This window comes from Centruroides sculpturatus, unplaced genomic scaffold (assembly GCF_000671375.1).
Source record: "Centruroides sculpturatus isolate CEXI.00-Female unplaced genomic scaffold, Cexi_2.0 scaffold210, whole genome shotgun sequence".
NCBI classification, from domain to species: Eukaryota; Metazoa; Arthropoda; class Arachnida; order Scorpiones; family Buthidae; genus Centruroides; species Centruroides sculpturatus.
In genome coordinates, this window is record NW_019384341.1 from 772,453 (window position 1) to 799,452 (window position 27,000).

A 27,000-nucleotide genomic window follows, 5' to 3' on the forward strand; every position below is an offset into this window, starting at 1 on the left:
AATATGTTTTGACTAAGAAAGACTACTCACCATCAATGTCTGACGTAGTAATTTTGTCCAGATTTGACTTCTGTTTCTTACGAACTTCTTGTATGTTAGATCTGACAGATAATACGCTTGATATCGCTTTGAACAACAGTCTGATCCCTACTGCCTGACGGCTTGGTTGGAACCTTTCAGACCCATGCGATATCAAACATGGCCGTCCCACCCGGCGCCCGTCCGGTCGTAAACTACGTGGACGTAATCGTCAGCTATAACAGTGTCACGTCTCCGCTATTAGTTTGAAGCAGTAAAAATTGTCCGGCTAGTTCATAAGCAGCACCATTTGCCTAGGCCTAATACACATTAATTGTTTAGCATAGCTTGGATTTGCATGCTTTGTATATAATTATACTTATACTAAGTAGCGGGAAATTTTATCAGATTTAATTTATTAACTTCTAAAAATAGGTTTTTCAAATAACTAATTAATATTAAACTGATGTAACTTTATGCATGCATTTTACTTTATCTTAAAGCAATTTTCCCCCCCTTAATGTTTGAATATACAAAAAATGAGAGGAAGCATATACATGTATTTATATTTTATCTGATAATATATTTTACACGATAATTAAGGCTTTTTAATGAACTGGTATAAGTTGTTATAATTATTTATTTACTTCAACTAAATTTTAATTTCTTTTTATATATATGAAGTTAACATTAGATCTGTATAAATTTAAATTTTATCGCTAAATTGACAAGTGTTTTTAAAATAAAATTTAAAATAAAAGCATAATTTATGTTGCTAATTTACTATATCTAGCCTTGATCAGAATTTCTAATTAATCAACAAAACAATAAAAATAATAAACAATAAATTAACAACGATATCAGGTTATTTTATATATCATAAAATCATATTGAATTATTATCTTGAATATTTATCAACGGCATATTTTAATTTAAAATATAATAAAAGACTGCATATGAAATATTACTTTATTATTTTTATTCAGTTGAAGGTTTATTCTATTTTTTTTTAATTATTAATTGCTGAATTTTTTTATCGATAACGTGAACAAAATTTTTATTTCTAACTACAATTTTTTGAATTTATTATTAAATAATAAAAATACTCAGTTATTCGATCCTAAAAGGAATCCTAGAGAATCCTATAAATTTAATTTTAAACCCGAAAAATATCCATTTATCGAAATAACCTATCCTACCTCCAAAACTTTCAGGACTGTAATTTTTATATAGGCCTAGGAATTGCTGTATTTGTTGACGCTGGTTTACTGAAAAGAATTTTGAGTTTATAAATCTATTAATTTCTATATAAATATACACTTATATCCAAAAAAAAAAATTCTAGTTTACTCTATAATTTATCTAAATTTAGACTTACAGTAAGTTTAAATTCCGGAATTTAAGATAGGAATAACGTGAAGAATAAAACACAATTATAAGCAATTGTTGGATTTTCTATAAATAATATTTTTAATGATAGATAAAATACAATAGAAAATTAATTGTGAACATTTTATTAACGAGTTTTTTGTTATTAAAGCTCATATTTTATAATGAAAGTTTAAATTTACATTATTTAATAAGTTGAAATCTTTTGATATCAATTAAAATTATATTTGGAGTTAACTAGATTATTGTATATTTTTATTGGCATTTGAAATATGCTTTATGAATACCAAACTTAAATGTAAAGTTAGAATTTGTCACACAAGGCTTTAATTAAAGAATCTAAACCTAAGTTTTATATCATTTCTACATTAAGTTTCGGGGTTTAATATTTAAAAGTTACGCAATAAATAATTGAAAAGTTTTATATATTAAATTCTGTTTGCATATTTAAGAAGTAATTTTTTAACAATTGATTTACTTTTTTCGTTTTAGAACGCTGCAAATATCATCACAGCTATTCTTTGTCGACAAACCTCTTCTCATTGCGTATCCAATCCATGAAGAGAATGTGCACTGTAAGCAGAGATGGTAGCAGCTGTCGAGAATCGCACGAAGCCCTCAATCGATCGGAGCATACGAGCAGCAAGATAGGACATACCAGTAATTGCATTACTTCAACTAGGGATGTAACTTATGGTATCCGATCGCTTCTGGAAAAGAGTGGACATTAAAACTTACGAGCTCGGCTGCTAACGTTGTTGGATTCTTATTATATAAAGACAACGAAAAACTTTGAAGATAGGGGGAAAAGCTAAGCTCGCTTAGGGTCTATTATTTTCTCTTACGTTTCTTCATCTAGCCACAGTTTTTATCAGATTTTTATCAAATATCAAGTGTCTCTAATTAAAAAATAAACATCTACATAAATTTATACAGATTTCTTGATATTTTATAACAATTTTTTATACTTTCTTCTCATACTTTTATTATTTTAGTCACTTAGTATTGATATGCTATGTTATTCATGAAATATATATTATCACATTTAGGCCTAATATTATATAGCAAATAATATTTACTTTGTAGAAGATTATAAGTGGTATTGAAACACAGTAGCCTTTTATATTTAAACCTAGAATATTAATTAATATTTCTTCATGTTTTAATAAAAAGACGTAATTTTACGAACTTCTTATGTGTTGATAACATAAAATTTTCTGTTAGAAAGTAATAAAATTAAAGATTTTCCTTAATAGCTCGAATAATAATAAACTTAATAAAGTTTCATTTAGGCTATGTGAAAATTTATTGCGTTAAATTCCTATTATTAAAGTCAAATGTTTTAGAATCTATAACTTCATTTAACAATTTATATTTTATATAATATTTTTTTAAAACTTAAAAACTCTATAAACCAACAAAAATAAATTACAAATTAGAGCCAAATTTTAAAACGATGCGATGAATAAAACATAACAACATAAAGTTATTTGGAAGGCTTTATCAGTCATATTAAATCGCAGGTGCAACTTATGTAAGTATTACAAACATTAGATGCTATGTAATCTATGAGAGGGTGATAAAATAACGTGTATACAAGATGATAAAACGTGTAAACATTATCATTATTGAATTAATCATTCATAAATAAGCGGGAGCTTATAACACTTATCGTTATATTTTCAAAAAATTGTGATAAATAAATTTGACAATTTTAGAGAGACGTTTTATATATAATTTTAATATATTCCAATGAAAAAATTTCTCCTATTAAAAGGAGTTTATCTATACTGTACATGACAGACATTATTGATTATTATATCTCGTAAAATTAGACTCCTACAGGCTACACAGAGTTAGAATTTTAAAGTAAAATGTCATTCATAAAAATAAGAAAAATTTGTGTACATTTGTAATTTTAAGTACTAAATACTCACAATAGATCTAACAGACGTTTCTATTAAGTAAATCAAATTAAAAGTATTCCAGATATAACTTTATTTATGTTATTTACTCGTATTACAATAAAGTTAAATCTTTGAATAACGGCCACTGACGGAAATATAAGTGGTCGTTGCTCGAAGGTGCCATTGTTTGCAGGTTATTTTGCATGCAATTTTTTTCAAAACTATTTCCTTTAAAAAAATGGCCGCTGTTCAGAGATGTCCGTTGTTAGGGGTTCGACTTTATTCAGTTATTAAAAATGAAATAGAAAAGTAATAATATTTCAAATCTAGATTTTATTTTTCAGAAATAGAAATTATAGAACAAAAATTTTCTAATTTTATCTAAAAATAGATAATGACTATTTTAGAATAATAATAAAAAGCAAGCTCCATTAAAANCCAGATATTTACTGCATGCAACAACATATTTATTAAGATTTAACATTTTACTCAACTTTGCCATGTTTATAACTTTAACAGAAAATAAATAAAGATAAGATTAGATATCATATGGTACTACTAAAAAATACATTACTTAATTAAATTATCAATAAGCTTATAATTAATTAAATAATTTAGTTAAATAATTAACATTTGAGATAAATATATTTATACATTACCTTAAGTACTGAATTATAAGCTAATTATATCTACAGATGTTTTACTATTTTATAAAACATGTATTTATAATAACGCAATTAAAATTTCAGATATAAATCTAATTAAATAATCTAGTTAATGTATTTATAGGCTATATTATAGGCTAGATTTTAGATATACGAAATAACGTTAATTAATTGCAAATAAATTCTGAAGAATGTAAAATTTTTGTATTCTTGAAGGTTAGTCTCATTATCAATTGTTTTAATATTTAAATCTTTTATTAATACAGTCAAGCTTACTCTATACTTAATATATAATATAAACAACATTATAAGTTTCTTTAAAAGTAAAATATCCAATTTTACTGTTCATAAGAGTATTACTTCAAACTTGGATAACATAACATACACAATTAGGTTTACACTTATATATAGGCCTATATATATATTATTAATATAATATAGACCGAAACTATGTAAACCTAAAATTTCTAATTCTAATAATTACTAATAAAAATAAGCAAAATAATCGAGAATATAATTTTGAATAAAACTTAATTTAATTTGAGCAAACTTAATGCAATGAAGAATTTGAAAGAATTTAAGGTTTGATTAAAACTTTAATATTCTGTAGAATTAAAATTAAAAAGTTTATTTCTCTTGTTAAAAGATGCAAGTAAAAAGTCGAAGATAGTAACCAATGATAGCTATTCGATTAAATATTGAATGAATATATGTTACCTACAGAATCAATTTGAAATTGGAAATAACTTTCGACGATAACTTGTAGGAAAATAATTTAGTATACTTAATAATTCTTTAAATATAAGATATAAATATGTAATTTTCGGAAAATGATTAACATTCTATCTTTCTATGATAAGAAATTTTAGAAATAATTAAAGTGCTATATGCATAGGCCTACGTATTGTCTCTAGAAGTAGGTCTAAATGCACTCTATGACTAGACAATGCTTTTCATACATATACATATATAGTCTATATATTCGTTAACTTATAGTCAATAAATTATTGAAAAGTTCTATTTGTGTAGAATAAATTAAAAAATTCAATTTTATTTTAGCTTTTCTGAATTTTTTGGAGCACAAATCTACTTATAATAAAATTAAATTTTAAGTTTATACTTTATATTCTCAAGTTTATGATAAAATGTATTTTATTCTATACAAATGTATTTCATATTGAATCATATTTTAACCAATTGTTTTATTAATAAAACTTCTAAATTTGCATATATCAATAAATATTTTTTAAATTTAAGCTAAAAATAAATTTAAAATAATCATTATGTTTAAACAGAAACCAATAGGATGTAATATTCATAGCTGTATTTGAACCAGTAGACTTTATATTATGTTTTTGACAGAAACAATGGTGTATGATCATCTCGGTACGAACCATATCGTGTCTTACAGGTTAGTCAATCATACCTTATCTCCTCTGTTTGTTTATGATGTCGAGGAACTACAATGGTTGTGGCGGGTTGATTTTTATTACACCCTATACGGCACGACCTGATCTGTTCTTAAGCACTATAGGCATCTCGAGAATTTTTATGACATCCTATAAACATTGCATTAAAACCTTTACGAGTATATGAGACAAGGGGAAAACGGTGCCGAGAGCAAATTCGAGCTCAACAGGTGACTATTAAACTTTAAATAGTATCAATGACATCTCAATTTTAAGAAAATTGTTAATTATACAAATTCAATTTCTATATATTTCGAATATTTTTGTAATTTTAAACGATGAATAAGCTATCAATCTTCCTGAAAATAATCTATTGCATATTCTTCTAGTTATTAAGACAATTATTTAATTTTTTTAGTAATTAGATTATTTAATAATTTCCCAATGATTTAAATTGAAAAAATAATATAATTTTTAGAGTTTCTATTTAAAAAAACAGTAATTTATAACAAACAGATAGTTATAACATTGCTTTTTTTTTAAACTTTGCAGAAAATTTATTTGACAACAATGATCGAAAATAGATCACATTTCAGATATTTATAAGAAATTAATTAATACTTTTATAATAATTCTGTTTTTAAATTTAATAATAAAATTAATTGGCCTATTAGAAACTGTCGTAAAAATTAATTGGTTTTTCACTTTGCTTTTTATTTTAAATAAATAAATTTTAGTAATGACTACATAAACAACAGGTAAGAATTATTGAAGGTCTTTCTATTATTCAAAGCCATGATTACAGTAAGCATGTCCACTCTTAAATCACTGGAAGTCATTTACTGTTTAATGAAAGCTCTTGCCCACAACCAGCAAAAACTACTCCCCAAAACTTTTCTACCAATAGGATTAGGGGGCCGTTTTCCATCCATCATTTAAACTTATCCAATAGGAAACTCCGAACCTGTATTGGTGACCATTACTCTTCCACACTGAAAACTCTTACTGTCAAACGCACTTCATGGATTATAGATCAAACTTCTCACTCAAGCGCATCGATACTTCTTTTTTTTAATTGTTTTTACTACTAGCATATTTTTAGTTTTTCTAATAAAACGAACTCATCCAAACGATCTACAAGAAAACTCAGTTTTGAATTGGATATTTTTAAAATTAAAACAAAACTACAAAGTTTCAATCATTAAAAATATCAATAAATACATAATTTCTTTACTGTATTTTTTCTATAGTTAAAAAGATTTCATATAAAATATAAAAATTTATAAAAAATTCTTAGTTATAAAAAACAAATAAATTTTATTAATTCTATTTAGCTTTTTAAAGTAAAAATAATTCCGTTTTAAATAAAACTAAGTATAAAATTTTTCTAAGTTTTAATTATTAGGCCTATAAGTAATATATTTCTACAAGTAGAAAATTAAAATGAATAAATATTAAGCATAGCTTGATCTTAATATTAAAAACCTACTCAGTAATGTGTATATATATATATGCATTATAATCCTATTAAATATTTTTAGTAACGTATAGAATATTTAAAATAATTTGCCTACTTTATACTACATGAGTTATTCTAAATGTAAGCATAATTATATTCTAACACATGGCGAAATATAGTTAATTTATAGCACTAGATATTCAATTATTTTCCCAAAATGTAAGTTTATTTGCATTCAAAATACGAATGAGAAGCAAGTTTAATTTTTCATCTGTCGCGAATTCTAAAAAGTTAATAATGTAATGGATCATTTCGTTCTCTTTGTATCGATGTACACTCGTGTAATTAAAATCGTCCAGTCCCTGTTGTGCGGTTCCTTTTCATCTTTTCGGGTGAGCAGAGGGCAGTGAAAGAGAAATAAATCTTCGCGTCTATTACAGACTGGACAAGACCACTGAGACAAAAGACAAGTACGTAATTAGAAGTGTTTTCCCAAGTTTCATTATTATGCTGAGAATGCCAACGTATATCTTGATGGTTTAATATTACTTTCTTGCTGTTTCTATCGCAAATTATTAGATACGCTACGAACGGCATAAAAATCTATTAATTCTATTCTTATTAGAACCTAATGGAATATCATCATCAAACATTTTTGCTTGGAATTATAATCAATTTAGTTCATGGACAGTTTATCTGATATTATGGAAATAGAAAAATGTAGATTTCGATCATTATTAGTGCATTTAAATTCTAAATCTATCTATTTTCGTATTCTGTGGATTTCTTGCGACTAAATTATCGAATCTTACACAAGAATTCATAAAGATGTCTTTCATTCGAAAATGATATGGCAAACTACACCAAAGTAATTTAATATTTAATAAATATTAAATAAGTTGATTAATTCGAATCATTCTCTATTAACTGTATATCTTATAGTGTATTCAAAAATGCAACGATAAAATTAAATGAAATTACATAATCACTTTTATTGCATTTTGTAATTTACGATAAAAAGTTTTCAACTGGTTCTTATAGTCAATAGTTGTCAATGAAATTATTGGCAGCACTTCACCTACTAAATAAGACGCTATAAATCTTTACTGTAAACTTGAAGCTTTATATAATCAGAAAGTAATTTATAGCTACAACTAAACGCAAAACAGAGCAAATTTCTACTCTTAGAACATGTTCGAACTTTCTAAAACAGAACAGTTTTGGCTTATTTCCCATTGATATAATGCTTAAAAAATAATAATATTACTATATTAATATAGAATTTATCTAAATGCTTATAAATTATAATAATTCGAACAAACAACGATGCAATTAATTAATATATTTGAATTATTTAGTTTTATAATTTCAGTGATAAATTTCTTATATTCACAAGTAAGACGTTATTGAAAATAAATGTTTCTCGTCATCTAACACTCAGATAGTGTTACTTTAATAGAGAGATAAATTAAGTAATCTACAAGTTTAAAAAAAAATTAATTAAAAACTTAAATAAACACACATATAATATTTTATACGTGTTTAATCAAAATATTATTAAAATATCATCCTTATAATAATGATCAATATTAAAATTAGCATTTAAACTTTCCTAGGGATTTATAGCTTGTTGGAAAATCGATTCTATATTATAAATTACGAGACCAACATATAATAATAATTACAATTATTAAAGAAGTGTAATAATAATATGCTAAATTGGTTAATTATGGACTTACTTTATATAATCGTAACGTATGTATACATGCAAATAAATTTTAGTAATGACTACATAAACAACAGGTAAGAATTATTGAAGGTCTTTCTATTATTCAAAGCCATGATTACAGTAAGCATGTCCACTCTTAAATCACTGGAAGTCATTTACTGTTTAATGAAAGCTCTTGCCCACAACCAGCAAAAACTACTCCCCAAAACTTTTCTACCAATAGGATTAGGGGGCCGTTTTCCATCCATCATTTAAACTTATCCAATAGGAAACTCCGAACCTGTATTGGTGACCATTACTCTTCCACACTGAAAACTCTTACTGTCAAACGCACTTCATGGATTATAGATCAAACTTCTCACTCAAGCGCATCGATACTTCTTTTTTTTAATTGTTTCTACTACTAGCATATTTTTAGTTTTTCTAATAAAACGAACTCATCCAAACGATCTACAAGAAAACTCAGTTTTGAATTGGATATTTTTAAAATTAAAACAAAACTACAAAGTTTCAATCATTAAAAATATCAATAAANTGAATTAATCATTCATAAATAAGCGGGAGCTTATAACACTTATCGTTATATTTTCAAAAAATTGTGATAAATAAATTTGACAATTTTAGAGAGACGTTTTATATATAATTTTAATATATTCCAATGAAAAAATTTCTCCTATTAAAAGGAGTTTATCTATACTGTACATGACAGACATTATTGATTATTATATCTCGTAAAATTGGACTCCTACAGGCTACACAGAGTTAGAATTTTAAAGTAAAATGTCATTCATAAAAATAAGAAAAATTTGTGTACATTTGTAATTTTAAGTACTAAATACTCACAATAGATCTAACAGACGTTTCTATTAAGTAAATCAAATTAAAAGTATTCCAGATATAACTTTATTTATGTTATTTACTCGTATTACAATAAAGTTAAATCTTTGAATAACGGCCACTGACGGAAATATAAGTGGTCGTTGCTCGAAAGTGCCATTGTTTGCAGGTTATTTTGCATGCAATTTTTTTCAAAACTATTTCCTTTAAAAAAATGGCCGCTGTTCAGAGATGTCCGTTGTTAGGGGTTCGACTTTATTCAGTTATTAAAAATGAAATAGAAAAGTAATAATATTTCAAATCTAGATTTTATTTTTCAGAAATAGAAATTATAGAACAAAAATTTTCTAATTTTATCTAAAAATAGATAATGACTATTTTAGAATAATAATAAAAAGCAAGCTCCATTAAAATTAAAATATTAATTTAATAAACTATTATAAATATATTTTAAAAAAATAATTAATTTCGCATATAATATTTCAATACGAAATGATTAAAACAAACGTTTAAATATGAAATACTTTGCATATTTTAAGTTAAAGAGTGTAGTACCTATAGTATTCCATTAGATGCAAATATAAAATATATTTTATTTATTTTAATAAACGTCCTTAAAATTTTGTTTAAATCAACAAATAAATGACATCAAACTAATATAAGAACAACATATTGATTTTTCTATTGAACTGTAGCAATATCTGTCGGACGATGGTACATAAAATTATTGATAATATTAAACAGCGCAAAAAAACAATGTATAATAATTAGTACGAGGCTCGGATAGCATAAGAAAAATATTTAGAACTAAAAAATATCAATAATTAAATTGATGACATTAATCTAGAAAATATCTCATTCATTTATTCGTTTAATGCCAGATTTCTTATAACTTATTTATTACATTATTAAATTAATTTTTAAAAATTTTTCTTTAATATATAAACTTTATTCATTTATAAACTGTAGGGTATGTGGTGTATTTATATACAAGAGAAATTGTTATTTACAGATTTCCTATGTATTTAAATATTTATTAATCTTTGAATTAATAAATAGCCTATATTTAATTAAAAATAAACTTTTTAAAAAATTTAATATATAAATGAATTTATTTAGAACTTTTATAAGATTATTTTACAATTTAGACTATAAGTTATATGAAAGTTATGTTTTTACGTTTAATACTGTATATATAAGTACATTAGCGAATCTATGATTTCTAAACATAATTTAATGGCTCATATTTTATATATGAGCCATTAAATTCATGTATAACTGCTAAATTAAGATGTAATTACATTTTTTCAGAATAAGCTTAACTCTAGTTTACTATAATACATTTATTTTGTTTTAAATTATTTTAAGCTGAAATTAGGAATAATAGGATTTGATTTGATTTTTTGAATGATATTAATAATTAATATTGTTTTGTTCAGTTGGATTTTATGTATAAATTTAAACTAGTAGTCGTTAATAGGCTCAGTAAGGTTTATTTTATGAAGGCTTTCTGTAACATTAACGGACTACTATAGATAAAGTAATACTCAAAGCTTATTAATAATGAAGATATAGGTACTATTTATAGATTTTATTCTATTTACTGTAATTCTAAGTAACAAACCTAGGCTTTGAATTATTTACCTAAACTCCAAAGCAGGGAGGGGAAAAAAGGATTGGCTACAACTAATGCTTTTTATTTTTAGATATTTTTTTCATTATTTTAAACTGGATCTAATTAAATATCAATGTATAATTTAACTATTTATTTAAATTGTAAAATGCAAAATAAGCAATCAATTTTGTAAATTACTAGTATAAGAATTAGATTATTATTTATATTTTACAAAACTGTTTTAAATAAATTTGTAAGTTCACATGTTATAAATATTTTCGAGCGAAAATGATTCTTGATTCTCAATTTTCTAAAATTTATTAAATATAAGTTTAATATGTTACATAATAATCAGTGAAAACATTTATTTGTATTTTAAATGATTCATAAATCATGTCTGTAATTTTAGAGATCAAAAAGTTAATAAGCCATGCTAAGCGCCAAGTTTTAAAATAAATCGAATGTGAAAATAGCAGATGTCATCAAATAATGGAAATTATCTGAGAAAGAGAATTAGGCTGATTTTACGCAAAGCGTTACAGAATTTACATAAGTCTATAGTTTATGAATTACTGCATTATTTTTTTATATTATTTTATAATAAAATTTTTATATTATTCTTAACCTATTCTTAGATAACATTGTGTTGGCACCTGATTTAGCCTAAATTAAATCGTGTGCCAAGTTTTTTAATTAATTAGACTAATATAGGCTGTGTAAGTATTACAAACATTAGATGCTATGTAATCTATGAGAGNTGATATGTAGCACTATAATTTAAATTTTAAATTAAAAATTATAATTTTTCTTCAAGAAAATTAAATATTAGAGAGAAAAGAACTGTGGAAATTACGTGAATATTTTATATCAAATAAATTTCACTTTCAGTTTGTTGGAAATTTCTAAATTAATTCTGTAAGTATTAAAACTTTATGATATATTCGTACGTAGGAAAATTTCATTTATTTAAATTCTTAGCAATATAAAAGTTAATATTTTAGGATTTAATAAGTTATTATTATATTTACACTATAGATAATATAAACTATAATATAAAACTATTGTAGAAACTAACCTGTTTTATTTTTTCTTTCCAAAAGTAAAATATAGACTTGATAGGAGGAAATCGAAGAAAAATATGATTATAAAACTGTTTGACATCAAAGAGATAGTCTGAAGAGTACAGTTAAGTGATACTCTCAAATTAACATAACTTATAATATCTTATAAACACGCGTTTGTATTATTTTATCCAAAAAAGCGGAGTATTTATCTTCTGAGTATTTTACACCTCAGAACTACAGAAGACTACAGACCAACAGTTAAGGGGAGGGACTTATAGTGGGAGAATCGGGCGTTGATTATTGGGTCATCGTCCGTTTGCCTTGCCCCTAATGACCCTTGACGTCACACTTAACGAGACTTGGTAACTCGCATTATCATATTTTTGAGATGTGTTTTGAAGTTCAGATGAAGTTCGGATTTACTTCTCGGATTATAATTTATATTTCCGTTTACGAAAGAATATTAAAAAAATTTTAAATAAATTACTCCTATGAAGTTCTTTGTTCGTGAAGTAATAAGTTTAATAAACTCTTAAGTAGATAGTTATATGAAAACTTCACTACAAACACAAAAGAAAATAAAATGGCGGCTACCATAGTTTGGAATAACAACAAAGGTAGGAATGGCTTTTAAAACTTTCGAAGGAATTTGATTATATAGACTTTAATTTTGTCTTAAAATCTAAGACTTGTAGGCCAGCCAAATAATTTATCAGTTGAATAACATAAATTCTTTAAATATGAAAATATTTTATAAGTTTCGTTTAAATAAAGTATTCTTATACACTGTATATATATTTTTTTAAAAATCAGATTTAAGGATATATATAAACTTTATAGGCTTAAATCAAGTTTAAATTCAAATTCAATCCATAAAAATTTGTACTTTGTTTTGATTTAGCAGTTTTTTATTAGTAAAATGTGATTTGTTTTAGTTCAAATTGTTATTTTCTCTTCATAGTTTTGTTTGACAATAACTTTATGAAGAATTTTTGTCTTGATAGTTAACTGAACTAAAAACAATTGTCAAAATAAAAGTCTGTTAGGCTTAACTGTTTAAGTTTAGGCCTACAATTAAATATAAATACAAAATTTACCGAATGCAATTTCACACTTAAATCTACACAAAAATCTTATTATATTCAAACCAAAACTACAGTTTTTCAGCTATAAAATTAGCAATAGTCATTTACCTTAATTCCATATTTAAGTTACATTATCTTACTAATAAAATTCAATTTTGTATAAATGCTAATTTAAAAACTTGTTATTTATATTTTATAATCATGAAAATAATTCCGGGTTTTTCCAAATATAGCTTTTCAAAAATTATTTTCAAATTATATTTATGCTTGGCCTAATGGTTGATATTTAATTTTAAAAGATTTTATATTAGTTTACGTGAAGTATAAACTTAATATATCGTCGTCAAATATAAGGCATCTAATAGAACAAAATCCTAAAATTTAGAAAATTAATAAAGTAAAGAATTTAACTTATACAACCATTCAAAAACTAAGCAATCTGTAAAGCACAGTACATTTTAATAATCATTAACTTTTATGTTTGTAAATTTATGTTTATNAATATTTTTAGTAACGTATAGAATATTTAAAATAATTTGCCTACTTTATACTACATGAGTTATTCTAAATGTAAGCATAATTATATTCTAACACATGGCGAAATATAGTTAATTTATAGCACTAGATATTCAATTATTTTCCCAAAATGTAAGTTTATTTGCATTCAAAATACGAATGAGAAGCAAGTTTAATTTTTCATCTGTCGCGAATTCTAAAAAGTTAATAATGTAATGGATCATTTCGTTCTCTTTGTATCGATGTACACTCGTGTAATTAAAATCGTCCAGTCCCTGTTGTGCGGTTCCTTTTCATCTTTTCGGGTGAGCAGAGGGCAGTGAAAGAGAAATAAATCTTCGCGTCTATTACAGACTGGACAAGACCACTGAGACAAAAGACAAGTACGTAATTAGAAGTGTTTTCCCAAGTTTCATTATTATGCTGAGAATGCCAACGTATATCTTGATGGTTTAATATTACTTTCTTGCTGTTTCTATCGCAAATTATTAGATACGCTACGAACGGCATAAAAATCTATTAATTCTATTCTTATTAGAACCTAATGGAATATCATCATCAAACATTTTTGCTTGGAATTATAATCAATTTAGTTCATGGACAGTTTATCTGATATTATGGAAATAGAAAAATGTAGATTTCGATCATTATTAGTGCATTTAAATTCTAAATCTATCTATTTTCGTATTCTGTGGATTTCTTGCGACTAAATTATCGAATCTTACACAAGAATTCATAAAGATGTCTTTCATTCGAAAATGATATGGCAAACTACACCAAAGTAATTTAATATTTAATAAATATTAAATAAGTTGATTAATTCGAATCATTCTCTATTAACTGTATATCTTATAGTGTATTCAAAAATGCAACGATAAAATTAAATGAAATTACATAATCACTTTTATTGCATTTTGTAATTTACGATAAAAAGTTTTCAACTGGTTCTTATAGTCAATAGTTGTCAATGAAATTATTGGCAGCACTTCACCTACTAAATAAGACGCTATAAATCTTTACTGTAAACTTGAAGCTTTATATAATCAGAAAGTAATTTATAGCTACAACTAAACGCAAAACAGAGCAAATTTCTACTCTTAGAACATGTTCGAACTTTCTAAAACAGAACAGTTTTGGCTTATTTCCCATTGATATAATGCTTAAAAAATAATAATATTACTATATTAATATAGAATTTATCTAAATGCTTATAAATTATAATAATTCGAACAAACAACGATGCAATTAATTAATATATTTGAATTATTTAGTTTTATAATTTCAGTGATAAATTTCTTATATTCACAAGTAAGACGTTATTGAAAATAAATGTTTCTCGTCATCTAACACTCAGATAGTGTTACTTTAATAGAGAGATAAATTAAGTAATCTACAAGTTTAAAAAAAAATTAATTAAAAACTTAAATAAACACACATATAATATTTTATACGTGTTTAATCAAAATATTATTAAAATATCATCCTTATAATAATGATCAATATTAAAATTAGCATTTAAACTTTCCTAGGGATTTATAGCTTGTTGGAAAATCGATTCTATATTATAAATTACGAGACCAACATATAATAATAATTACAATTATTAAAGAAGTGTAATAATAATATGCTAAATTGGTTAATTATGGACTTACTTTATATATTCAAAATATAAATTGTAATTCATAAACTTGTTTTTATTACAGTTTGTCAATTCTATTATTATAACTTACCTTGAAATCTAATATTATAGTACCAGTACTTTGTATTTAATTATATGTTCATTTTAAAAACTTCCAAGTTTAACGTTTATATCTAATTACATTAAAATAATTTAGAAAAGTATAAAGCTTTTAAAATACTTTTCAAATAAAGTTTCAATATATAAAATGTACTTAACACTTTGTTACGTTTTCGCAGCAATTCCACGAATTTTAGGCTAGGTTAAGATAATTATAAGTATAAAGTTAATATTTAAATGTTTAATTTTACATAGAATTTTACTTAATTCTGTATGAAGCTAGATTAATATTTTATTCGAACGTTATTCGTTGAATATAAATATTTACAATGAATGTATTTGTATAGACTATCACTAGTTTCTAGGATTCTATTAAAATTTGATTTAATTATTTGGATAATTTTATTATTTAGGCACATCACTACAATAGCAATAGGCCTATAATTTAGTTAGGGCCATATTGCTTCATGGTCATCTATTCCAACCTAATGTAATTATTTGGCAATATTATCCGATAAGCAGTTATGTTTCTTGTCACATTTGGAAAACTAGGTTACAAAGTATGTAGTCCTTGACATTCTACTGGTTGTGGAAGATTGCTATTCGTATAATCATATTTGGGAAGAAGTTGTAACAGGAATTTATTATTTTAGATAACAATTTACATGTTTCTAAAACTACGAAGATAACCTTTAACAAATAATAACTTATTATTTCAACAAGTTAGCTGCTTCATAAAACCACCAGTTTCTTTGAAATGAATACGTTTAACCGATTTCTGGTATTTTGAAAATACAATACAATAATAATTTGTGTTTGAATTACTACGTTTAACCGAGTTTACTTAGACCAAAATTAATATTTCATGAAATGATTCTAAATTTTAAATGTTAGAAATTTTAATTAATTTCGATATTATTTAATAGAATGACCAAAATTTAAAAATTTTTGTAGAGCTATTATTTATAATAATTTTAATTGTCTGCAGGATATTACACATTCTTCTATTCGTAAAAATTCTCTTTAAATCTAAGATCATAAATCGAGTTTTATCAAATGATAATCTAGCAGTTCATTATTTAAATTGTTTTGTTTTGTAATAAATTGTTTGAAGTGAAAGCATAATTCATACTTTTTTAAAAAAATTCCATTTTGTAAGTTGAAATAACATTTTTCTCCATATTTTGTTTTATGATGGGTTATAGAGCTATCTAGAACTGAATGAACTAACAATTTCAGTTTAAAAAAAGGCAGTCAAATTTCTTTTATTTATGGAAAACGAAATATGCTTACTAAACAGATTCTATGATTCACAAATTCTTTCTAACTCATAAATTATATTGTTCTTCAAAGAAGTTACATTTTAACCTTTATGTTAACGTACCAGTTTTTTAGTACGATGCACATTTATTCATTCAACAGATTTAATTCGAATTTAAAGAAATTATTACTGTAAATTTTATCAATATTTATTGTTAAAGTCTATTAGTGCATAAATTAAAATAGATTTTTTTAAATTTTATACATTTAAACACTACGAATAAATTACATATTTTGTTATTCTGTCTTACCGTTATTCAATCGGACCAATTATATTATTTGATAATTAATTTAAATGAATCTATGTTTGATATAAATTAGACTAAAAGCCGTGTCTGATTCGATGCAAGCTATGCCAAATTGTAATTTTTTTTTATATAGGCTATAAATTTAATATATGACCTACGAATAATTGTTTGAAACAGAGTAATTCGATAAATCATAAAGGTTTACAAATGAAAAATAAGAGATTTCCTTATAGAGTTAATTANGCTTGTTGGAAAATCGATTCTATATTATAAATTACGAGACCAACATATAATAATAATTACAATTATTAAAGAAGTGTAATAATAATATGCTAAATTGGTTAATTATGGACTTACTTTATATAATCGTAACGTATGTATACATGCAATTTAAATAAACACATGATTATATAATATTAAAATAAATTTTTTAAATATGAAGTCTTTTTATATAATTTTAAGACTTCTACATAACAATTATTATCATATTACGTTTATTTAATTTTGATTTATATGTAAAAATCCCAATACAATAAAATTATCATGAAAATAAAATAAAATTCATGATAATGTAATATGCTAATCAGTATTAAAAGTAATTCATTTTAAATTTACAATATTTGATGAATAGATATACAGTATAACACTGCAGGATGTTGGCACAGATTAATTTACATGGATTTTTCTAAAAAACGTTTACATAATACTATTGAAACTTTGTGTATTCAATTAACCTATTTATGTTTTCCTTTAGAATCACAATAGTAAAATTAAACCAGCTACCGGTTATGACAATAGCTATTTATCTTCCCTTCTGAAAATTTATAATAAGCTTTCAGATATGCACTTCGTCTAGAATGAAAGATGTGTAGATTAGAGCCATCTTAACTGATTATAAGCTTCGAGAACTACAGTATCGTATAAATTAAAATTATAATAGTAGACTAATTCGATGCATTATGATAATAATAATAAATTACCCCGAGAATTTGAGTTAAACGAGAATAACTCAAGCATTGTAATTAAAATCTCATTCCTTTAAATAATTAATAAATATTATACCCACTTAACAGTTGTTACTTTTTAATGATATTGAATAAATCTAAAAAGTTTTAAATGAAAGGTATATAGGCCTAATATTTAAAATATTTAAAGGTAAATGATGATAATTAACTTTATTTTAGCGAAAAATTAACTGGAACGAATGCCAAACGTTAAAGATTTTAAGGTCAGTAATCCCGTCCCTTTCGACCTTATCGTAAGCGATCGATTGCATTAAAAGCGCTCTTTTAGCCATCGTTTTAAAGCGTATTGTCTTACAGCGTTAGAAATCCGATATGTAAAGACAACACTCAAAGAAAATTGCGTGCATTGAATGCAATATGGCGAGCGGAGAAAGCCGAAGCCGTAACAGGGTCCATCTCACTCTCGTAGCCTAGCTGACGTTTACAGCGGTCGTAAACACCTCAACGACACTTTTACGTCCTTTTAACAACACGCGCTTACTGTTTTCCCTACCGACGGAAAGTTGGTTGTATATGTCTGTCCGATGGCCGTATTATGTTAACTCACTATTAATAGACTCTAGTAAAGTTAAGGTTTATTACTGATGGTCCATTTGTGGTCGTTTTATGGGAGTTTTAAAGCGTTTTAATGCCTAAACATACAGATAATGTTTCAATAGGAAGATTTAATAAGTACGCACCATTCTCTGACGTTTACGGCCAATAATTTCCTGCTTTTTTTTGATATTCATCTATAATTCACAGAAACAACATAGTGATATTTATAACGACAAACTGAATAGTTTCCGTCCACAATATATTATATAAACATTTAATATTAGTTTAAAATATTGGCCAATAAAAAAATAAATCGCATCTCTAAATTCCTTTACTGTAAATATTAAATTTTTACGATAAAATAAAATTTTTATAATCGGTTTTATATTGTTATTATATCTAAAATTTCAAACTAAAAGAAAAATCATTGTAAAGAAAATAGGAAATTTTTCCGGAAATAATTATGCACGTCATGAGGCCTACATATAAATTCTATAAATAGACAGTTGCTGATTAAAGAAAAGTTCAATATGAAATGACAAAAATTAAGCCGAAATAAAAATTTTTTAAACAATTCTTACGAAAAAACATTATACTGTAATTATAATCACGTCGTATCAAACTAACCTGTAATGAATGCAAATACTCCATTAAAAATTATTTATCATACTTCCTGCAATTTGCAGAAGCTAAACGCCTACTTCTCGAAACATATCTCCCATAGGATCGTAAGGACCGTTACTTCATTGTGTTACAGTAGCCACCCCTAATCTCCAATTCCCACCCATCACCATATATGCGACACACAAAGGTAGGTTAATACTCCCCTCCCAGCTTTAATTCAGCAAAGTGTTCAGTTTGGAGAGGAGGTATTGCAGAAGAGGCTATATTTTGCACATGGTCTCTACTCATTTTTGGGGTAAAGACGGAAATAAATTCAGGAACCGTCTCAGTTTTATGATGGTCGAGTTTTTACTTCTCTTTCTGACTGTAAAGAAGCAATTCGTTACCATTCGCGGCAAGAAAATCACTTCTGCAAAGAGGGAAAAAGAGAAAATACATAGAAAAGAAGAGATGGAAGATTACTGTCACCAACCTGCAATGGCCATCCACGGATAGAAAGCGTTGGCTGGCGCTTGGGCCACGGCCGGTGGATTCTGACAGCAGGTTGTCCAAGCATCCGATACTCTGCTTGTAGATGTGGGATTGTCGGCGGCCGTAAAACTTCTCATCGTCTCGCTGGTCATGGACGTCGGCCTGACGCCAGCCAGTGAACCTGTCGGCCAGCTGGTCATTTCCTTTACGGCCTGATTGAAACCATTTTGGTCTTTCACCAGACACTCGGGTTTGAACACGGCCGTAGCACCACCTTCGCCCACGGCAGACGAGTAGAGTTTGCACGCGGTAGCAGCAGCTGCTGCCGTCGATGTCGAACCAGAGTTGTTGACAGCGCTGTCGACGTACGTGGTGTCCCCGTGCTGAGCGGCCGCCGCTGCTGCAGCCGCTGCCGCCGCAGCAGCTCGTGCTGTACCGGGCTGAGGGTAGGGTGGCACCAAGAGACCTTGCGGGAACCTGTAAGGCTGGTCACCAGCACCCTGACCGCTGTAAAATCCGTTTTGATCAAAGTATGTTGTCATCATCTAACTGACTTGACGGCCTTTAACTACTGACAATGTTGGGATCTTGTCGTCCGGTCGGAACATGGGATTTTGAATTTGTATTTTTTTACACAACCACCAACTAAATGCCCCCCCGCAGCTGTACGGATTAAATTCGCTCAACCCACGACAGACAGAGCTTGGAGGACGGGACGGGTGCGTCGTGGTGACGGTAGAACCGACCAATCACAGACTGTTCTACAGAACTCTTTTCTGTCTTCTGTATTCTGCCGCCTTCGCCTGTTTGCTAGTTTCTTCACTAACCGAAAAATGTGCCAAGTAAGACTGTATATGTCATCCTTTTCATTCTACTGCAAGGTCACTTTAATAAAATCGAATATACATCTTTTTCCATGCTTTACAGCTTTGCTTTCTCTATACAGAGGTCATCTTGTTTCATTGTACGAGTGTGCGTGAATATCAGAGTAGCCGGCACCGAAGCGTGACTGTCACATGGAGCTGCACAGCACTATTTGATAAGCTTGCTTCCAAAACAAACTAAAATAGATTTCGTATAAACTCTCAGTTTTTTAAAATGTTTTATAAAGAATTTAGATCAATACAGATGAACGTTTCCAAATGAATTGATGAAATAATGCAAGCTCTATCGTATAAACAATAAAATTAAAATTTATTTTGCTTGATTAGTCGCTTTCAATTTGATTTTTATTAAACAACTTAATTGATATATAGGTTTTGCTTTATGTTTAAATGTGTCTTATAATTTTTATGTAGTTTATTATTCATAGGAAAAAAAACTCTTCCAGTAGAATGCAAGCCGATCGATAAAATGTAACCTACACATAAATGTCATTAAAATAACTTACTTTTTGCGTTTGAAATGATTATTTTGAAGGTTAATTAATCAAGATTTACATCTTAGTCCAAGCAATTCATCTGTAAAAGAAATCGTGAATTAATATATTTTANCTATTAAGTTGGAAATTATATTATTTATGACTTAGTTATTTTAAATACTATTATAAACGGAATTTAGATAATAAAATTCTGTTAGTCATATCCTTTACGGAGTATCAAAATTTTGATCTTGTCGCACGATTTTAGATATATCAAAGCAACAAATAAAAGTCTGAATGATCTATCACGCAAGCGGACAAACCAGATATTTACTGCATGCAACAACATATTTATTAAGATTTAACATTTTACTCAACTTTGCCATGTTTATAACTTTAACAGAAAATAAATAAAGATAAGATTAGATATCATATGGTACTACTAAAAAATACATTACTTAATTAAATTATCAATAAGCTTATAATTAATTAAATAATTTAGTTAAATAATTAACATTTGAGATAAATATATTTATACATTACCTTAAGTACTGAATTATAAGCTAATTATATCTACAGATGTTTTACTATTTTATAAAACATGTATTTATAATAACGCAATTAAAATTTCAGATATAAATCTAATTAAATAATCTAGTTAATGTATTTATAGGCTATATTATAGGCTAGATTTTAGATATACGAAATAACGTTAATTAATTGCAAATAAATTCTGAAGAATGTAAAATTTTTGTATTCTTGAAGGTTAGTCTCATTATCAATTGTTTTAATATTTAAATCTTTTATTAATACAGTCAAGCTTACTCTATACTTAATATATAATATAAACAACATTATAAGTTTCTTTAAAAGTAAAATATCCAATTTTACTGTTCATAAGAGTATTACTTCAAACTTGGATAACATAACATACACAATTAGGTTTACACTTATATATAGGCCTATATATATATTATTAATATAATATAGACCGAAACTATGTAAACCTAAAATTTCTAATTCTAATAATTACTAATAAAAATAAGCAAAATAATCGAGAATATAATTTTGAATAAAACTTAATTTAATTTGAGCAAACTTAATGCAATGAAGAATTTGAAAGAATTTAAGGTTTGATTAAAACTTTAATATTCTGTAGAATTAAAATTAAAAAGTTTATTTCTCTTGTTAAAAGATGCAAGTAAAAAGTCGAAGATAGTAACCAATGATAGCTATTCGATTAAATATTGAATGAATATATGTTACCTACAGAATCAATTTGAAATTGGAAATAACTTTCGACGATAACTTGTAGGAAAATAATTTAGTATACTTAATAATTCTTTAAATATAAGATATAAATATGTAATTTTCGGAAAATGATTAACATTCTATCTTTCTATGATAAGAAATTTTAGAAATAATTAAAGTGCTATATGCATAGGCCTACGTATTGTCTCTAGAAGTAGGTCTAAATGCACTCTATGACTAGACAATGCTTTTCATACATATACATATATAGTCTATATATTCGTTAACTTATAGTCAATAAATTATTGAAAAGTTCTATTTGTGTAGAATAAATTAAAAAATTCAATTTTATTTTAGCTTTTCTGAATTTTTTGGAGCACAAATCTACTTATAATAAAATTAAATTTTAAGTTTATACTTTATATTCTCAAGTTTATGATAAAATGTATTTTATTCTATACAAATGTATTTCATATTGAATCATATTTTAACCAATTGTTTTATTAATAAAACTTCTAAATTTGCATATATCAATAAATATTTTTTAAATTTAAGCTAAAAATAAATTTAAAATAATCATTATGTTTAAACAGAAACCAATAGGATGTAATATTCATAGCTGTATTTGAACCAGTAGACTTTATATTATGTTTTTGACAGAAACAATGGTGTATGATCATCTCGGTACGAACCATATCGTGTCTTACAGGTTAGTCAATCATACCTTATCTCCTCTGTTTGTTTATGATGTCGAGGAACTACAATGGTTGTGGCGGGTTGATTTTTATTACACCCTATACGGCACGACCTGATCTGTTCTTAAGCACTATAGGCATCTCGAGAATTTTTATGACATCCTATAAACATTGCATTAAAACCTTTACGAGTATATGAGACAAGGGGAAAACGGTGCCGAGAGCAAATTCGAGCTCAACAGGTGACTATTAAACTTTAAATAGTATCAATGACATCTCAATTTTAAGAAAATTGTTAATTATACAAATTCAATTTCTATATATTTCGAATATTTTTGTAATTTTAAACGATGAATAAGCTATCAATCTTCCTGAAAATAATCTATTGCATATTCTTCTAGTTATTAAGACAATTATTTAATTTTTTTAGTAATTAGATTATTTAATAATTTCCCAATGATTTAAATTGAAAAAATAATATAATTTTTAGAGTTTCTATTTAAAAAAACAGTAATTTATAACAAACAGATAGTTATAACATTGCTTTTTTTTTAAACTTTGCAGAAAATTTATTTGACAACAATGATCGAAAATAGATCACATTTCAGATATTTATAAGAAATTAATTAATACTTTTATAATAATTCTGTTTTTAAATTTAATAATAAAATTAATTGGCCTATTAGAAACTGTCGTAAAAATTAATTGGTTTTTCACTTTGCTTTTTATTTTAAATAAATAAATTTTAGTAATGACTACATAAACAACAGGTAAGAATTATTGAAGGTCTTTCTATTATTCAAAGCCATGATTACAGTAAGCATGTCCACTCTTAAATCACTGGAAGTCATTTACTGTTTAATGAAAGCTCTTGCCCACAACCAGCAAAAACTACTCCCCAAAACTTTTCTACCAATAGGATTAGGGGGCCGTTTTCCATCCATCATTTAAACTTATCCAATAGGAAACTCCGAACCTGTATTGGTGACCATTACTCTTCCACACTGAAAACTCTTACTGTCAAACGCACTTCATGGATTATAGATCAAACTTCTCACTCAAGCGCATCGATACTTCTTTTTTTTAATTGTTTTTACTACTAGCATATTTTTAGTTTTTCTAATAAAACGAACTCATCCAAACGATCTACAAGAAAACTCAGTTTTGAATTGGATATTTTTAAAATTAAAACAAAACTACAAAGTTTCAATCATTAAAAATATCAATAAATACATAATTTCTTTACTGTATTTTTTCTATAGTTAAAAAGATTTCATATAAAATATAAAAATTTATAAAAAATTCTTAGTTATAAAAAACAAATAAATTTTATTAATTCTATTTAGCTTTTTAAAGTAAAAATAATTCCGTTTTAAATAAAACTAAGTATAAAATTTTTCTAAGTTTTAATTATTAGGCCTATAAGTAATATATTTCTACAAGTAGAAAATTAAAATGAATAAATATTAAGCATAGCTTGATCTTAATATTAAAAACCTACTCAGTAATGTGTATATATATATATGCATTATAATCCTATTAAATATTTTTAGTAACGTATAGAATATTTAAAATAATTTGCCTACTTTATACTACATGAGTTATTCTAAATGTAAGCATAATTATATTCTAACACATGGCGAAATATAGTTAATTTATAGCACTAGATATTCAATTATTTTCCCAAAATGTAAGTTTATTTGCATTCAAAATACGAATGAGAAGCAAGTTTAATTTTTCATCTGTCGCGAATTCTAAAAAGTTAATAATGTAATGGATCATTTCGTTCTCTTTGTATCGATGTACACTCGTGTAATTAAAATCGTCCAGTCCCTGTTGTGCGGTTCCTTTTCATCTTTTCGGGTGAGCAGAGGGCAGTGAAAGAGAAATAAATCTTCGCGTCTATTACAGACTGGACAAGACCACTGAGACAAAAGACAAGTACGTAATTAGAAGTGTTTTCCCAAGTTTCATTATTATGCTGAGAATGCCAACGTATATCTTGATGGTTTAATATTACTTTCTTGCTGTTTCTATCGCAAATTATTAGATACGCTACGAACGGCATAAAAATCTATTAATTCTATTCTTATTAGAACCTAATGGAATATCATCATCAAACATTTTTGCTTGGAATTATAATCAATTTAGTTCATGGACAGTTTATCTGATATTATGGAAATAGAAAAATGTAGATTTCGATCATTATTAGTGCATTTAAATTCTAAATCTATCTATTTTCGTATTCTGTGGATTTCTTGCGACTAAATTATCGAATCTTACACAAGAATTCATAAAGATGTCTTTCATTCGAAAATGATATGGCAAACTACACCAAAGTAATTTAATATTTAATAAATATTAAATAAGTTGATTAATTCGAATCATTCTCTATTAACTGTATATCTTATAGTGTATTCAAAAATGCAACGATAAAATTAAATGAAATTACATAATCACTTTTATTGCATTTTGTAATTTACGATAAAAAGTTTTCAACTGGTTCTTATAGTCAATAGTTGTCAATGAAATTATTGGCAGCACTTCACCTACTAAATAAGACGCTATAAATCTTTACTGTAAACTTGAAGCTTTATATAATCAGAAAGTAATTTATAGCTACAACTAAACGCAAAACAGAGCAAATTTCTACTCTTAGAACATGTTCGAACTTTCTAAAACAGAACAGTTTTGGCTTATTTCCCATTGATATAATGCTTAAAAAATAATAATATTACTATATTAATATAGAATTTATCTAAATGCTTATAAATTATAATAATTCGAACAAACAACGATGCAATTAATTAATATATTTGAATTATTTAGTTTTATAATTTCAGTGATAAATTTCTTATATTCACAAGTAAGACGTTATTGAAAATAAATGTTTCTCGTCATCTAACACTCAGATAGTGTTACTTTAATAGAGAGATAAATTAAGTAATCTACAAGTTTAAAAAAAAATTAATTAAAAACTTAAATAAACACACATATAATATTTTATACGTGTTTAATCAAAATATTATTAAAATATCATCCTTATAATAATGATCAATATTAAAATTAGCATTTAAACTTTCCTAGGGATTTATAGCTTGTTGGAAAATCGATTCTATATTATAAATTACGAGACCAACATATAATAATAATTACAATTATTAAAGAAGTGTAATAATAATATGCTAAATTGGTTAATTATGGACTTACTTTATATAATCGTAACGTATGTATACATGCAATTTAAATAAACACATGATTATATAATATTAAAATAAATTTTTTAAATATGAAGTCTTTTTATATAATTTTAAGACTTCTACATAACAATTATTATCATATTACGTTTATTTAATTTTGATTTATATGTAAAAATCCCAATACAATAAAATTATCATGAAAATAAAATAAAATTCATGATAATGTAATATGCTAATCAGTATTAAAAGTAATTCATTTTAAATTTACAATATTTGATGAATAGATATACAGTATAACACTGCAGGATGTTGGCACAGATTAATTTACATGGATTTTTCTAAAAAACGTTTACATAATACTATTGAAACTTTGTGTATTCAATTAACCTATTTATGTTTTCCTTTAGAATCACAATAGTAAAATTAAACCAGCTACCGGTTATGACAATAGCTATTTATCTTCCCTTCTGAAAATTTATAATAAGCTTTCAGATATGCACTTCGTCTAGAATGAAAGATGTGTAGATTAGAGCCATCTTAACTGATTATAAGCTTCGAGAACTACAGTATCGTATAAATTAAAATTATAATAGTAGACTAATTCGATGCATTATGATAATAATAATAAATTACCCCGAGAATTTGAGTTAAACGAGAATAACTCAAGCATTGTAATTAAAATCTCATTCCTTTAAATAATTAATAAATATTATACCCACTTAACAGTTGTTACTTTTTAATGATATTGAATAAATCTAAAAAGTTTTAAATGAAAGGTATATAGGCCTAATATTTAAAATATTTAAAGGTAAATGATGATAATTAACTTTATTTTAGC

At 25.8% G+C, this 27,000-nt stretch overlaps 1 protein-coding gene across 3 annotated transcripts in view; it reads right to left on the reverse strand.

Annotated features, from left to right (window-relative positions):
- LOC111634483 (homeotic protein ultrabithorax-like) overlaps window positions 1-27,000 on the reverse strand; it is a 46,107-nt gene that overhangs the window by 4,470 nt on the left and 14,637 nt on the right. The window contains exons 1-2 of one of the 3 annotated variants that reach the window (XM_023379259.1): window positions 19,658-20,397; window positions 1,218-1,286 (exon numbers count right to left, since the gene is read on the reverse strand). The exons of 1 other annotated variant lie outside the window; for it this stretch is intronic. In XM_023379259.1, coding sequence (XP_023235027.1) covers window positions 1,218-1,286; window positions 19,658-20,201 — 613 coding nt within the window. In that variant the 5' untranslated portion in view covers window positions 20,202-20,397. Of the gene's footprint in view, window positions 1-1,217; window positions 1,287-19,657; window positions 20,398-27,000 lie in introns of those variants that run through there. One more of the 3 variants, XM_023379269.1, reaches the window with a different exon arrangement.